This window comes from Sorghum bicolor, chromosome 2 (genome assembly GCF_000003195.3).
Source record: "Sorghum bicolor cultivar BTx623 chromosome 2, Sorghum_bicolor_NCBIv3, whole genome shotgun sequence".
NCBI classification, from domain to species: Eukaryota; Viridiplantae; Streptophyta; class Magnoliopsida; order Poales; family Poaceae; genus Sorghum; species Sorghum bicolor.
The window spans coordinates 75550652-75565179 of NC_012871.2; the positions used below are offsets into that span (position 1 = coordinate 75550652).

Here is a 14528-nt window from a genome sequence, read left to right on the forward strand (position 1 = left end):
CACCCACTCGGTAGAAACGCCAATGGCAAGTCTATCTCTTCACCTCCTCGCTTTTCTACCATTCTCAGTACTTTTTTTAAGAGTACAACCACTCTCATTCTTAGTCACAAGGCACCGTGGGAAGGTGCTAGCTCTTTATGGTAAAGTGGTTGAACGTCATGACATAGATATTTAAGTTTTTCACAGGTACTAGTTCATTTTCATAGAAAAATAACAGGAAAATTGGAAAAATCCCAGTATTCCAAGATGTCTTAGTTGTTACTAGAAGGTGTGCATCTCATGATCTTATCTATCTGAATGGCATAATATGAAGCTGTATGCATTGTAGCCATATTCAACACTCATTAAGCGCAGCAGAATGAAATGCATCTAATCGAACAATCCTCCATTGCTTGAGTTGGTCGGTTCCGATTGCTCCTCTGCTGGTATATCATCACAGTAGCACCACGCTCCTTTGCTATCACTTGTTCCCTCGATTCCACCTGCATCCCACTCTGTAGAAACACCAATTGCGGTCACAAGGCACCGTGGGAAGGTGCTAGCTATTTATGGTAAGGAGTGGTTTGCATGTCATGACATAGATATTTAAATTCTTCACCCACCTGGCTAGCTTGTTCGTTTGAGCTCGAATCTGCCAGTCATTTAGCAATATTTTTTTTCTCACAATAAATCAGCTAACAGTACTTTCTACCATGGCTTATCAGTCAAACGAACAACTTAAATTTTGTGAGAAAACTCCTTATTTAGCATTAGAATATGATTGGCTCCTTATTTAGCACTGAGAAATAAAAATATCCTAATGTAGCACTTGCTTCATTTTTTCCCTATTAAATAGCATTGCCGTTAGATTGGGCCTCTAACTGTTAACTAGGAGCAGAACGGATTGTTTTGCCCCTGTTTCCATGAGTAGCACCAACAACATGTTAACATTGATACTTTTTGCACATATTTTTTGATAGTGACTATTGAGGTCTCTCGTACAAACACAAATGCATTATGCTGCTTGCTTCCATCCACCCAGTTGATTGAGCTGATCGAGCTAGGATGCACACTCAGCTGGTCATACAGTCGAGCATCGCTGTGAACCTTCGTGCACCTTGGCTCGTAGTCGAGCATCATAGACACCACACATGTTCGTAACCTTCACCTTCCTGCCACCGACAACCATGAGTGTGGCCATTGTCAGACAAAACAGAGATCGGAGTTCATGTTGAGCCACACCTTTGCTAAGTTCCTCCTTGTCACTTGATTTCCGTTGCGTCCTACTCCTAGGGTACCATGTTTGTTTGGCTGAAAAGGTATGTCTAAAAATATTGTTCACTGATTTGTTGTGAAAGAAAAATACTGTTGAATGACTAGCAGATTCGGTAGATAAAGCAGATAAGAACAGGCTCGTAGTCATCGACCAGCCAATGACCGTAGTTATTCTCTCATCTCTCTCCATCCTCGCTCTTCTGCAATTGTCGCTCATGGTTGACAAGGCACCATGAGAAGGTAGCTATTTATAGGTAAGGTGTAGATGCAAGGACTGTCCGAGTGACTTCCATTCTTGTCTTCACCCACCAACCTGGGCTAATTCATCTTGTTTCTAGACTCAGCACCTAGTTCAATTATTTGTATATAGGCCAGTCGTTGTCTACCCTAGATAATTTTTTCAAAATAACTGTGTTAGTCTGCGTGGTTTCATGCATCCTGCCACACATAAGCACTGAAATGTGTCCATCAAGATTCAACATTGACTAATTATAATATATGACGAGAGCTTTTACTATCAAACAAGCACTAAATTTTTAGTGCTTGTTTGATAGTAAAAGCTCTCGTCATATATTCCAAGCTAGGCATAAGAATTTTTTTCATAATTTTCCAAGTTTAAAAAAATCTATGAATTTTTAAATACATTATTTTTCCCAAGAAAAGTATTTGGAAAAAAATTCGCAGACAAATTAAAACTGCCATCAAAACTACTCATAGTGCAAAAAAGAACTGCTTTTAAAATTAAGAAGGGTTAAAAAAATTGATTTTGTAGATTAGGAAGAAAAATCAGACGACTGTGGTAGTTGAAGTAGACAAATTGGATTTTTTTTTCCCCTAACACTTTCCTTGCATTATAGGTCTTGCTGCGGCTTGAGCTCCTAATTGCCATGGTTCCGTAGAATCACGAAGAGCAAACTGTGAGGAATCGACATACTAATGAACAATGAATCATTGTAATTTTCCGTCTTTTTCAGCTGCTCCCAAAACAAAAGACAAGGAGACCGATCTCAACGTCTGCATTGGTTTCTCCAACGAAAAATAAGAACATTCGAACGCAAACTCAAATGAAAAAAAAAACAAAATGCTAGTTCCTATTCCACGTGTGTCCCATTGGCCAATGAGATTACTTTATGTGTTTTCAGAGGAACTTGAAAAAAAAAATAGATTCAGCACAATTGTTTTGGGAACGACGACTCTTTTTTTTTCTTTCCTCAATCATTCCTAAGCCCGGGCAAATTACCCGATACTCATTACCTATACCCGAATTATCTGGATCCAGACCCGAATTACCCGAACCTGAGTTACCCAATCCTAAATTCGGATAGTGATTTTGATTACCCGAAATTAGTTTGAGTAATTCGGGTAATATCCACCGGTACCCAAATTACCCAAACATTTGTCTATGTCTTTGTATTTATCATGTGTTGTTAGTTAAATATTAGAACTTATTAATTTATTAGAACATGATTCTCTTTGTTTGAACAAGTGCTAGTAAAATATTATTCTTTATAAAATGCTATTGATACTAATTGCTGCTGAAATTATATATAAATTGCTATTGAAATTTTATGTAGTATGTTATTTTCTGAAAATTCATGTAAATCGGGAATACCCGAACCCGAATTATTAGGTACCCGAAATTGTGGGTAGTGCTTTTTGAGACTAATATCAGATAATAATTTGAATTGTCCGATCCAAAAAAATCAGATAACCCGAATGGCCAGGCTTAATCATTCATCCTCAAACTACCATTGCTAAGGGGTTTTGAACATCTCGGGTGCTCAGTTACTTTCGGATGGTTGACACTGTGGTGTGTCTGTTTCCCGTGTTTACAGCTACAGGTACAAGGTGGAGGCCCTTCCGAGGAGGGCCCATCACCCATGGCAGAGCGGCCTGCTCATGAAGACTGATTGTCACCGCACAGATCCTACTGCAATAAAAAAACTCAAACTAGTTCCATCTCTTTAAGGGCGTCGATACTAGATACATAGCCAGCTTACATAAAAGTAATTGACAAAAGCAAAGAGTATTTTATACATTTTTTTTCTATGTGCTATTAAACCTACATGCTCTTATATTTTTAGACTACATAAAATAGATTAGTTATTTATTTATCACTAGTGACTACTTTCTCTTACTTTTTCTCTGTTTATATCGTAAGGGCACTCACAATGCAGACTCTATCATGGAGTCTAAAGTTATTTATTACCTCGAACAATGTAGACTTGGAGTCTAAATAAGACTTGGAGTCTTATTTTTTCTACCTCTTTCTTCAATAAATACGGTGCCACATCAGCAAAATACCATAAATAATATGTAATTAATTGTCTTGAACTCTGTGATAGAGTCTTGCATTGGTGCAGAAACCATCGTGATTTCTATAGATATTAATTGTAGTGTCATCTAAGCATTTTGCTTGGCAAGAGAGTTACTAAAGAGAGAGAGAGAGAAAAAATCATAAAAACTGAAACTAAGTTAGAAAATCCAGTTAGAAAATCCAAAACATAAAGTGATATGATTGGCTAAGAATCGAGAAAGAATGAATATAATTGAATAAAAAAATATTCTACAGAAACTATCCATTGAAATCATAGTTTCTATATATAGTGTCTATAAAAATTTATAGTTTCTAACATTGAGAGTGCTCTAATAGCTAGTCAAATAGCTAGTTATTAGAGACGCTCTAAGATAACTAGTGTAATCTAGCCAAGCCAAGCTTGCTCAGACCAAACCGACCAAGCCTGAGCCAAGCCAGAGTTCTAACTCGTTAAGATAGCTCATTATCGTTATCTTAACAAAGTCACACCAAGCCGAAGCTGGCTCTATATCGACCCAAGCCAACAGTCAGCCACCAAACCGCGATTCAGCTTCTTCTACCCACAGAACAACTCTTCCAGCCACAAATGAAATTACAGAATTTTGGAAGCGACTACTAAACAAGAACCACTCTTTTTACCAAAAGAACACGCGCAATGTCGCGAAGAGTCGATCATAATCTAACAGATTGATATACATCTAGCAGTATTGGTGGATTGTTAGCTTCTGTAACGTCACTGAAGCGGGATGTAACCAAGGGAGCAAAACAGCATTTGTCCAAACCGATTCCATGCTAGAGTTAACTCTGTAACTAGATGGCTAATGCAAACCTATACAAAATCTAATTAACTCTGTCAAGACGAGTTCCCTTGCAGCATTTACAGATAACAGTTGCAACTAACTGTTAGGAGCAAGTCGAAAGAATGAATCATCAGGTTGGCTTGTCGATCTGGTGCAATATCTAAATCCACAAAAAAAAATCATGGGGAAAGGGATATGCCTCCTCATGCTTAGCGGCGGTTGTGACTGCTATCTCCCTGTTTACATGGAGAATAAACTAGATGAGTGCCAACTGAAAGACTTTGATAAACTGTGCTTCAAATTTGATGACTTCGTAATTTGGTATATGTTATTACTTTAAACAGGTCAAAACGTCGATAAAACGGAAAGAAAATATGCACGTCACATTTGTAATATGCGGTGCTGTCCATTATTCCATTAGTGACTTGTTTCAGAAAAAAGGGCAGGATGAAATGAACGTGTCATTCTTTTGAGAAGGTGGAACTACGTCGTTCTTCCATCTATGTTATGTATGCTTGCTTAAATGCAGCACCTAGAAAATTTCACAACCTTAAACTCAAGACATTGTGATAGGCAGATAGTGATTACTTGAAGTTTGGCGAGAACAAGGGGGTGGGGGGCACAGGGCAAGACTAAGGGAAATATATCTATGTAACACAAAATTGAGACTCACCTTGAATATCATATATATTACTGCAGGGCAGCCAAATACCAGCCACTTGCACTTAGAGATATTAAAATCAATGCATAATCTTGGGCAAAATGACTCCATATTCTGATAGGCAATGTGAAACGTGGGAAGGAAATGAGGCACTAACTATTCCCTATGTCAGCCCTATTGAGAATAACACAGCTTAGCCTCAAGAGTTAATTATCCTATCGCTTGGCCAGTCAGATCAGACTATTTCCCAAAGGAAATCCAAAAACAGCTTTTTTTTTCCTTATTCTAAAATGTAGATTACTGCAATGAGACAATTTAGGTTGATAGTCAACAGAACCTTTCAACCAGAGCAACACCAAGAAATGACCAGTGGAGCTAAGGGCACTCATGCTGAGGTTGGAAGGTTTCTTCTGACTGTCGAAGGTACATTATAAAGTCACCACCACCTGAAGGTCAATCTCATGCCCAGTAGGAACAGACTTCCCAGAATCATCCTTTGATTGCAAACCAAGAGATTCATTTACTGAATCAGTTTCAGGTGTAATGACAAGTGCCTCTTTGCCAGATATCCTAATGTTGTTGAAGTGTTCTGCTAGAAAGTCACCTGAATCTTTTGGACTTTCATTATTGTCCAACTCTTTAGAACTATTTTTATTACCACTCTCTTTTAGAAAATTATGATTATCAAGCTCTTCCAAAACATTATGATTGACAAGCTTCAGGCTACGAAAACCATCAAGTTCCATAGGACATTGTATTTCTTTAGGAGAAAACTTGCTATTTGTAGTACAGTCAAGCTCCTCTTGACTGTTATGGCTGTCGAGCAGTTTCCGACTGTTATAGCTGTCAAGTGCTTTCCAATTGTTGTCTCCATCTAGTTCATTCAGGCAATTATTATTCTTAATCTCTTTGTCCGTCCTACAGTTGTCAAGATCTTTCAGATTGGTGTCACTGTTGAGATCTTTTGGACAATAATGATCACCAGGTTCTTTCTTGGAGCCAGGATCATCAAGCTCCTTCAACTCATTATGGGTGTCTAACTTTTTCAAACTCTCATCATCCTCCAGATCTTTCTCAGTGCTATGAGCATCAAACTCTTTCAAACTGCCATGATCATTCAGCTCCTCTAGACAGTTATTATAACTGAATTCTATCTCAGTAATATGACCATTGAGCCTTCGCTCGATGTCATGATCATGAAGCTCTTGCAGACTACCCAGAGCACCAAGATCTTTTGGACAATTGGGATCCTCATCCTCCACAAACTTGTCAACACTGTTATCTACAAACTTGATGCCATGATCCTTATCTGACTGACCTTTGAGAATTGTTACAGTCTCAGCATATGGGCAGACAGGTAGACTTCTCAGGCGGCATCTATGGCACTTGAAACCAATAAGATTGTTCACATTCTCAATAGTAACAGAATATATATCCCCATGAAACCAGTCTGAAAGAAAAAGCAAATGTAATAAGGATTATAGGATGCAAAATATGAAAGCTACCCATGACATAAAGAGCAACAATGTAAAATCATAAAATTCAGACATGTAAAACTGAAACATTGTCAACTAGTGCTCCTATGCTCTCCATGAAGTGAAACCACAAATTTTGAAAACATATTTTCAACTATCTAGTACTACTATGAAACAATGCGCTTTTGCAATTCATTCAAATTAATGTGTAGGATGACACAAGGATGCTCCTTTGCGTAGACAAAACACAAAACATAAGTTACTTGAAGTAGCTCTGAAGAGAAGGAAATTACCACATTGCTCTTTTATTTTGTCGTTTTATCCCTTCAAAAGTGTTTTCTATTGTTTAACATTATAGGATTTTGTGGAGACATAGTAACTTGCATCCACTCAAGCTTGCTAAATTTTCCAATGATCAATTAGTTGCTCATTAATCACCATGGGTGATTTCAGAAAGAAAATCACTCAATGAAACAATCTATCCTTTATACGCAACATATGGCACTTGACCAATTCGTGCATATTTAGGCGCTCAGTTGGGTTGGAAAAATTTACCCTTGTAACAGCTGCCCAAAGGAATTGGGGGTGCCAGCTGAAATATGCTTTCTTCCATTCTCAGGATATGTGTAAGCACACAAACCATCCCATCTCATTGGTGACATTGTCACCATAACTTTTGTTTTTTTCTAAGACTATGATGATTTTGTTTTCAAACTATGGAACACTACGTACTAACATTTGAAACTTGTAGCGTGGGGTGATCTGGATACTTCATGACAGCAACCCAAACTAACAGCGGGTGCTAGCTGAAAACAGTTTCTTCCGTTCTCAGGAAATGTGCAAGCATACAAGCCATCTCGTTGGTGCCCATGTTACTGCAGATTTTGTTTTTTTCATCCAAAAAAAAAATTCTCAAATACGCAGGAAGACTGCGTATCATTGTAGACTGCCATACTCTGGACTACAGGTGACTACACTGGCACAGCTATATATCTCAATTAATCACAAGGGCAAAATTAAAAAATGATGTACTCAGAAAGACAGTGCCAAATTAGAATGTAAAATTGGTCAAAATTGGCAAGCAGCATACAATGGAGGTAGTAACTATTAACTGACAACTTTTGTAAGGAGACAGAAAAATGTGGAGTTTCCATAAGACCCATGCCAAGGCTAAAAAACCAAGGGTAAGATCTAGTAATTCCAAAGAGGACGGAACATATAAATTTGTATGTTCTCCCAAAAATAAGACTATAATAAGAAGACATGTAGTTGCTGTAAGACCAAAGATATGCCATGCAAGTAAAACATGCTTACCTTCACATTTTTCACAGGCAATATAAATATCCTCGTCACAATAGCATTTCTCACAAAGGCAGCATACTGGGCTGACTTCAGAAATTTCAGCTTCTTCTGATGGAAAAACTACTCTTTCTTTCCTAAAACTTATTGCCCGTTCATCATGTGGATTTTGTGTCCATCGAAGGCCATTCAACCAGTATGAATACTGCAAAGCAGTCCTCTTCCTCTTGCGAGAGCTAGCTGCATTCTCGGATACATTTGAGTTACCTTTCATGTATTTATCATACAATCGTTTTGATATACGTTTCACTGGTTCATTTTTGGAAACATTTGATGGTTCACTTTCAAGAATCTTTGATGATTCATTCTTTGAAAGATCTGGTGGGTTCTTCCTGGGCCGGCCACGCTTACCCTTTTTGCCAATTTTCTTTTTGTATTTCAGAACTATCTGATTCCTCCTGGTCTCAATCTTGCGTGATTGCTTCTTTTGCTTCTGCTTATTTTGTTTCTTCTGCTTCTTTCTGGGAGATGGCTTCTTTGGTGCAGCCTTTTTCTGAGGAGACTCCACCTTTAAGACCTTCTCATCTAAGCACTTATTGCAAACATAAACAGCATTTTTGGCACCTCTAGGGACCTTGAAATGTTTTCTATGGAAAATAACTGCATCGAATAAGAATATAAGATAAAGATAAGTGCAAAACACTATTGAAAAGAGATAGGAAAAACTCAATAGCTGATGATTGTCTAGAGTAAGGCTAACAGCCAATAACAACCTTTTTTTATTCAACGACAATCATAGGATACCACAGAAGTGCATATCAAAAATAAAATCTTGAGGCCAACAGTTGTGCATATGAAAAAAAAAAGGAGAAGAAGAAGAAGAAGTTGACTATTTGCAACAGCACATACCTTCACAATACTGGCAGTTAACAGCTTCACTGTTGAAAAGAGAGAGAATCAGAATCAGAACTAGTAAAAAGATTTTTCCATGTAACAGAAACCAAATTATATATATATTGCCAAACTGAGAACATAATTGCAAAAACTTATTGGACAAATCAGTAGCTGCAAGAATGAAAATGCCAATACAATGTTCTTATGTACTCCCTCCATTCCAAATTATAAGTCATTCCAAGAATCTTAGAGAGTCAAAGCATTTTCAAGTTTGACCAAAATTATAGAGAGAAATACTAAGATTTGTAACATAAAGTGAGTATACTATAAAAATATTATTAAGGAAGAATCTAAGGATACTTAGTTGGTATCATAATAATTATTATTTTATCATATAAATTTGGTCAAACTTAAGATAGTTTGACTCTCCAAGATTCTTTGAATGACTTATAAGTTGGGACGGAGGGAGTATATCCTAACCTAGATTATTTAGAAAACAAATACTAATATCTAACTCAGCATAGTGCAGTCATGTAAGAAGTTTATTCACATATGACTGATGACACTGCTATAAAAAAAAGTAAGTATAACGATTGTATATGAAAACCGAACTGAAAACGTCCAGAGATGCTAAGTTTATGAGGCAAAAGCATAGAAGAGTTAATATGTCACTGTGCTAAGGCCCTAATCTGCATATACTATTTCTTTAACATGTACGCATTCTGACAGTGAGAATTAAACCTTACCATAAGCACATCACTCACATGCATATCAGCACAACAAAATATCACAAAAATAAAACTAAGACCTATAAAGTTCACAGCTCGGATGAAATTTAGTGTCAACAAGTATGTTTGAACTCAAACAAACCTTTACCTATAGCTAATTGATACGATGAGTATGGTGTGGTTCAGAAAATAAATTAAACGAACTATTAAAAGGGATAAGTATAAAACTAATCGTCTGTGACATACCTTGCAATCACTTCTTTGTGACAATGACCACAAAACATGGTGGATCTCTTTTCTGCTTTTTCAAAGAGGTAATCAAAGCCTGTCTTTCTTGGCATTTCTGGTTTCGGGACACGCATTTTCTTAGTCTTCTTAGGTAGTTCATCAGTTTCTTTCTTTTTCAGTAAACGAGCAAATGTTTTAGCTTCATAAGCCTTCAACAGATTCAGAGGGACATGGCCTTCACTTAACCAGTACCTGTTCCTCTCGCTGGAGGGTTCCTCAAGTTTTGTTCCATGTTTAGAAATAACAGGAGGAATGTTCTCCCTCTTTCCAAAATCAAGCAGATATTCAACATGTGTTCCTTCAATTCGTTTCCTGCGAATTATAACTTTCTTAAAAAGCCTAGCTATTTTCTGTGTTTCTTTGGTCATGAGGCTAGAAGGGAGGGTGCTCAGTATCTCAGTCCACTTGATATTCCATTCAAGTTCTTTAATCTGAAGTGCACAAAGGAGAACAATTCAGTGACCAAATTTTACCTATTGCTTTCCAAAGCAAGGAGAAGATATCACCTGCAAAATGAGCTGGGCAGCATTTTCTGCCATTTCCACAGCAGCTTGCCAGGCTATGTATTTGAACCTCCGCGCAAATTGTGAACCATCGGTGTATAAAATCGTGGGAATTTTCCTACGTCCAGCTGAAGAGGTGCCAGGTCAAAAAGGTTAGGTGCAAATACAATGCTAGAAAACCATATCTAAAAATGGACAGAAGATTGCTCATAAACCTTGCCGAGCAGCTTTGTTGACCAATGTCTGAGGCAACCTCTTCCAATGAAACACTTGACGAGATAATTTTCCACCCCTCCACCAATAAACACCAACATCTCGAGAGTCAACTTTAAGCTCACCATTAGGGGACGGCTTTCTCCCTGGCTTTCTAGCACTTCCATGACTTAGAGATTTATTAGACGAGCGGACCAAAATATGAGCTGCCGAACCAACAACTTCAACAGAGTCTGCTGGTTTCTGCCATTCTGCAGTAATGGCAACACGTCGCAGACTGGACTCTAGCTGCAGAGTATAATAAGCCAAAAAAACATGTATCATTATATGGCACACATAATTAAAAAAAATGCGATGAAGCATATGACAAGTTATACCGTTAGAAGAGGCTTCTTAAGTGATGACACATCTGAAGCCTTGAGAACCGTCTCGCGCCAACAAATGCTATATTGTGGATTTTGCCAAGGGCCACTCAGCAAACCATTCAACCTTTCTTCAATTGACAAAATGTTATGCATAGCAAGGATGATATGGCTATCCATATTACTTTCTGCTCTGAGATCAAGAGTATGTGGCTTAGGGCCTTCCATGTACTTAATATCAGTTACTCTGAAAATGCAATCGACGCCACCACTAATTTGGCAGGAATTGCACCATCCACATTTTTCTTTAAGCAGTTCAGCAGAAAGCTTTTGATCAGTTAGTGCAAAAATGTTAGCATACTTTTTACATATTGTTCTCAGATGAAACGAGAGTACATCCTGAACAGGTTTCTTCCCGTCCTTGTTTTCAGACAGCTTGTGTTTTAGCTCTTCAGCAGCGTTAGCTGCTATTTGACCGAAACTGTAATAGTTTATGTACCTAGCAGGATCAGAATGGAGCTGCCAACCTCTTGGTTTTTCCTTAGGTGGTGAATCTTTCTGAATTTCTGCAAGCGAACCATTAGCACGTGAATAAACAATATCTTTTTGGGAATTGCAGTTATCATTCTTATCACTAGAGGATCTATTTTGAGGTATTTGATTCGAAACACCTTCGGCAGCATTTCCACTTCGAGACATAAGTGAAGATCTTAGTTTAATGCTATGCTGTGACAAATCTTGATCCAAATCATTAGAATTTGAGGTGCAAACTTTTCCAGAATCCAAGTGTTCAAAGGAGTTTCCTTGGTCTACCTTAAACTGATCGTGCTCACTAGGTTGCTTCAATAGTGATAAATGTTTTAAGTCTGTCTCAGCATCAGATGTACTACATTCCCTGCTACTCTGGTAACGACTGTTAAGATTGGATGACTTGATTGCAGTACCACAAAATGAAGAAATTGTGTTAACCATTGAGCTGTACAAAGGATGACATGCGTTCAAAACTCTAACAAGGGGATGAAGATCGATCTGACCATAATAATAACATGGAGAGATCCCATCACATGAGTCAACCCTGCAAGTTCAGAAGGTGATTTGTTTATTAATGCAGTGAGGAGTAATCATTCGATACATACAGTAAAGATCCAAAAGTAAACAAATCACCTCTCACTTCTGCATTATAAATAGTACACTTCTCTGCATACCCTTAAATTAATTAGTCTACAGTATCATAACAACTGGCTTACTAAATCAGAGTATCGCAGGAATTTCATTGTTCCATTCCATAGAATCTTAATACAGTATAGTTTTACTTCTACCAAAAAAGAAAAGTGTTTGTCTATGGCACAAAAACTAATTTTTTTACTGTGGTCTCATAGAACATCAAGGGACCAAACCTTTGGTTTTATCAGTAAGCCCAACTTTGCCTCAAACCTCCAAGCAAGAAAAATAAATAAATATGTATGCTCTACCTAGCAAGTCGAAAGTGGACCAATTGCTAATTCTACAATGTATGCCTAGGCTCACATGTCACAAGCAACTAGTATAGACAGGATCATATCATTGTTCCAGCTTACATGTTATATGGAGAGGAGCCACCCAGAACTAACAAGACAAACAGAGCATCCTATGTGAAGCTCATAGACAAGAGAAAAATGCAACGCCTTACATCATTCTACCTAGATCCTAGGTGGCTTGATAATCTGAATGGTAGTGCACCAGAGTAACATAATCGCTACAAGATTTTTCGAAAAATACAGGAGGGCACGTAGCAGAGGGGCATTCAAAAAAGCACACCAGACCAGAGCCCCAAAAGATCATTCAGAAAGGTATACATGTAAGGAGTCCAGGGCAACTTACACCAAAAGATAGCCACAGGTGAAAAAGTATAGTCGGCCGTGTGGATCGGTTCCTAGAGTCTCTGCTCCTCTCATAGGATTTGTAATATTTCTAGATCCATCATTCTTCTGTATTAAGCACTCAGGACAATACCAATCACCTTCAGGCAAAAGATCCTCCACCACCCCCACACATTTCGAATGAAATGCAGCTGGACAGCCATCACAGCATAACAAATTGCCATCCATGCCACAAAGGTAACATTCATCACTGTTTCCATCATCCATTTCAGCAGATCCTTCTGGAAATTGAGAAGAATCCACTGCAGCCTTAGCAGAAGAGCCCCTCTTTTTTCTTCTTACACCAGTGCCTCTGAAGCCCTCATCGTTTCCATCTGACTCTGACAGCCTTGACCGTATAGCCCCAATCTCCAGCACATCATCAGAGAGTGATCGCAGCAGCTCAAGTTTTACCCCTGCAGGCTGCCTATAGTACTCTGTACTCAGCAGACTTAAATCTGTAAGCTTCATACCATACCTCAATTCTGTGCCCCTGGTTAGCAAGTATTCAGCAAGATAGATTGGCCAAGTTGCTAGGTCTAACAGCTCCCAGTTAAGATTCCTACAAAGACAATAGTGGGTAACTAAAAAACATGTTGTTTCAGTCACATAGAGGTCTCTAAGCTTAGTATACAGCAAAGGACATGTAAGTTACCTAATGCAGTGCACCGCCGACGGGTCTCCTTCATTGGCGAAGTCCTCCAGGTGGCTCCTGAGAGCCCGCAGCAGAGCGAAATGCACCCAGTCAATCAACGAGTTGACATAGGTGGACCGCAGAGCAGCCACAAATGTCTCCAGTGAAAACGGGCTGAGGAACAACTGCCTGCTGAATGACCTTAAGCAGGAGTAGACTTGAAAGACATCGAGAACAGGGAGGCCGCCCAAATCCAGACCCTGCGATGAGGGTGGCAGCTCAGGCTTGGGCGGCAGTTCCTTCACCGCGGCCTCCTCCAAATCCCTGGACACGGAGCGGTACCGTCCACTCCCGTTCGCGCGAGGCCGCTTCCTCCCAGACTGCTGGGGCGTCGAAGCAGCCACAGCCGCTGCAGCCTCCTCCTCGGCCTCCGCGGCAGCCGCCACGGCCGCCGCGGCCTCCATCTCAGCCGCGCGCTCAGCCGCCTTCGCCTGGCGCGCACTTCGCCGCAGGGGCCTGGACGACTCGGGCCCAGGGCTGACCCTCCTCTTCTTCTCCGCCGCCGCGTGCCCTCCGCTCGCCGCGGCGGGCGTCGCGGGCTCGGTATCCTCACTCGTGGTGGCGGGGACGGCCAGCACGACGCCGTCGGGGGTCGGGGTCGGGGATGTGTCGTCCTCGTCGCCATCGCCGTCTCCGCGGCGGCGCTTCTTGGGGCGCCACCCGGCGGAGTCCCGCGGCGGGGTGTGTTGCAGCTGCTGCAGAGCGCTCGGCATCGCGGGACCGACGAGAATCTGGGCCATCTCGTCGGCGTCGACCTCCTCGGAGTCTCCGTCCTCGTAGAGCACGCGGAAGTATCCCGCGCCGGGGTCGTACGACTCCACGACGCCCGCGAAGGTGCCGTACCCCGGGAACGCCTTCCGCACCGCCCGCCCCACCAGCGCCTCCATCCCTCCTCCGCGCGCGCAACCCCCCCTCACCTACCTAGGGTTTGGGGGGAGCGCGGGGAGGCCAGCGCGGCGGCGGATCGGGCGAGAGGGCCTGGGTCCCGGCGGGATCGGCGGCGGCGCGCTGTTGGGGATCGCGAGGGGCCGCGGATTTGGGGGCAGCGGGGCGAGGGAGAAGAAGGGGAAGGGCAGGAAGAAGGTGCGGGGGAAGAGGAAGAGGACGACTCTCGTGTTGCCTTATATCTATCGCGTTCGCAT

General features: G+C 40.6%; 1 protein-coding gene across 2 annotated transcripts; it reads right to left on the bottom strand.

Annotated features, from left to right (window-relative positions):
* On the bottom strand, positions 4188-14528 carry LOC8072263 (DDT domain-containing protein PTM). Of its 2 annotated transcripts, none has more exons than XM_021452115.1 (10): positions 13348-14528; positions 12655-13254; positions 10810-11869; positions 10435-10720; positions 10223-10347; positions 9675-10147; positions 8716-8744; positions 7822-8466; positions 5370-6482; positions 4188-4607 (listed from the first exon to the last, which is right to left on the bottom strand). In XM_021452115.1, exons 1-9 carry the CDS (start codon positions 14271-14273, stop codon positions 5461-5463), a joined length of 5166 nt encoding a protein of 1721 aa, XP_021307790.1. In that variant the 5' UTR covers positions 14274-14528; the 3' UTR covers positions 4188-4607; positions 5370-5460. The 2 variants fall into 2 exon arrangements, with proteins under 2 accessions (XP_021307790.1, XP_021307789.1); XM_021452114.1 differs by having other exon boundaries at positions 5045-6482.

What these genes read in the sequence shown, in the direction of transcription:
- LOC8072263 (XM_021452115.1), bottom strand. Translation starts at nt 14,273, where the DNA reads ATGGAGGCGCTGGTGGGGCGGGCGGTGCGGAAGGCGTTCCCGGGGTAC. An exon ending in ACCTGTGGCTATCTTTTGGT is followed by an intron (nt 11,870 to 12,654) that starts GTAAGTTGCCCT and finishes CTGAACTTGCAG; the next exon opens with GGTTGACTCATGTGATGGGA. An exon ending in TTAAGAAGCCTCTTCTAACG is followed by an intron (nt 10,721 to 10,809) that starts GTATAACTTGTC and finishes TATACTCTGCAG; the next exon opens with CTAGAGTCCAGTCTGCGACG.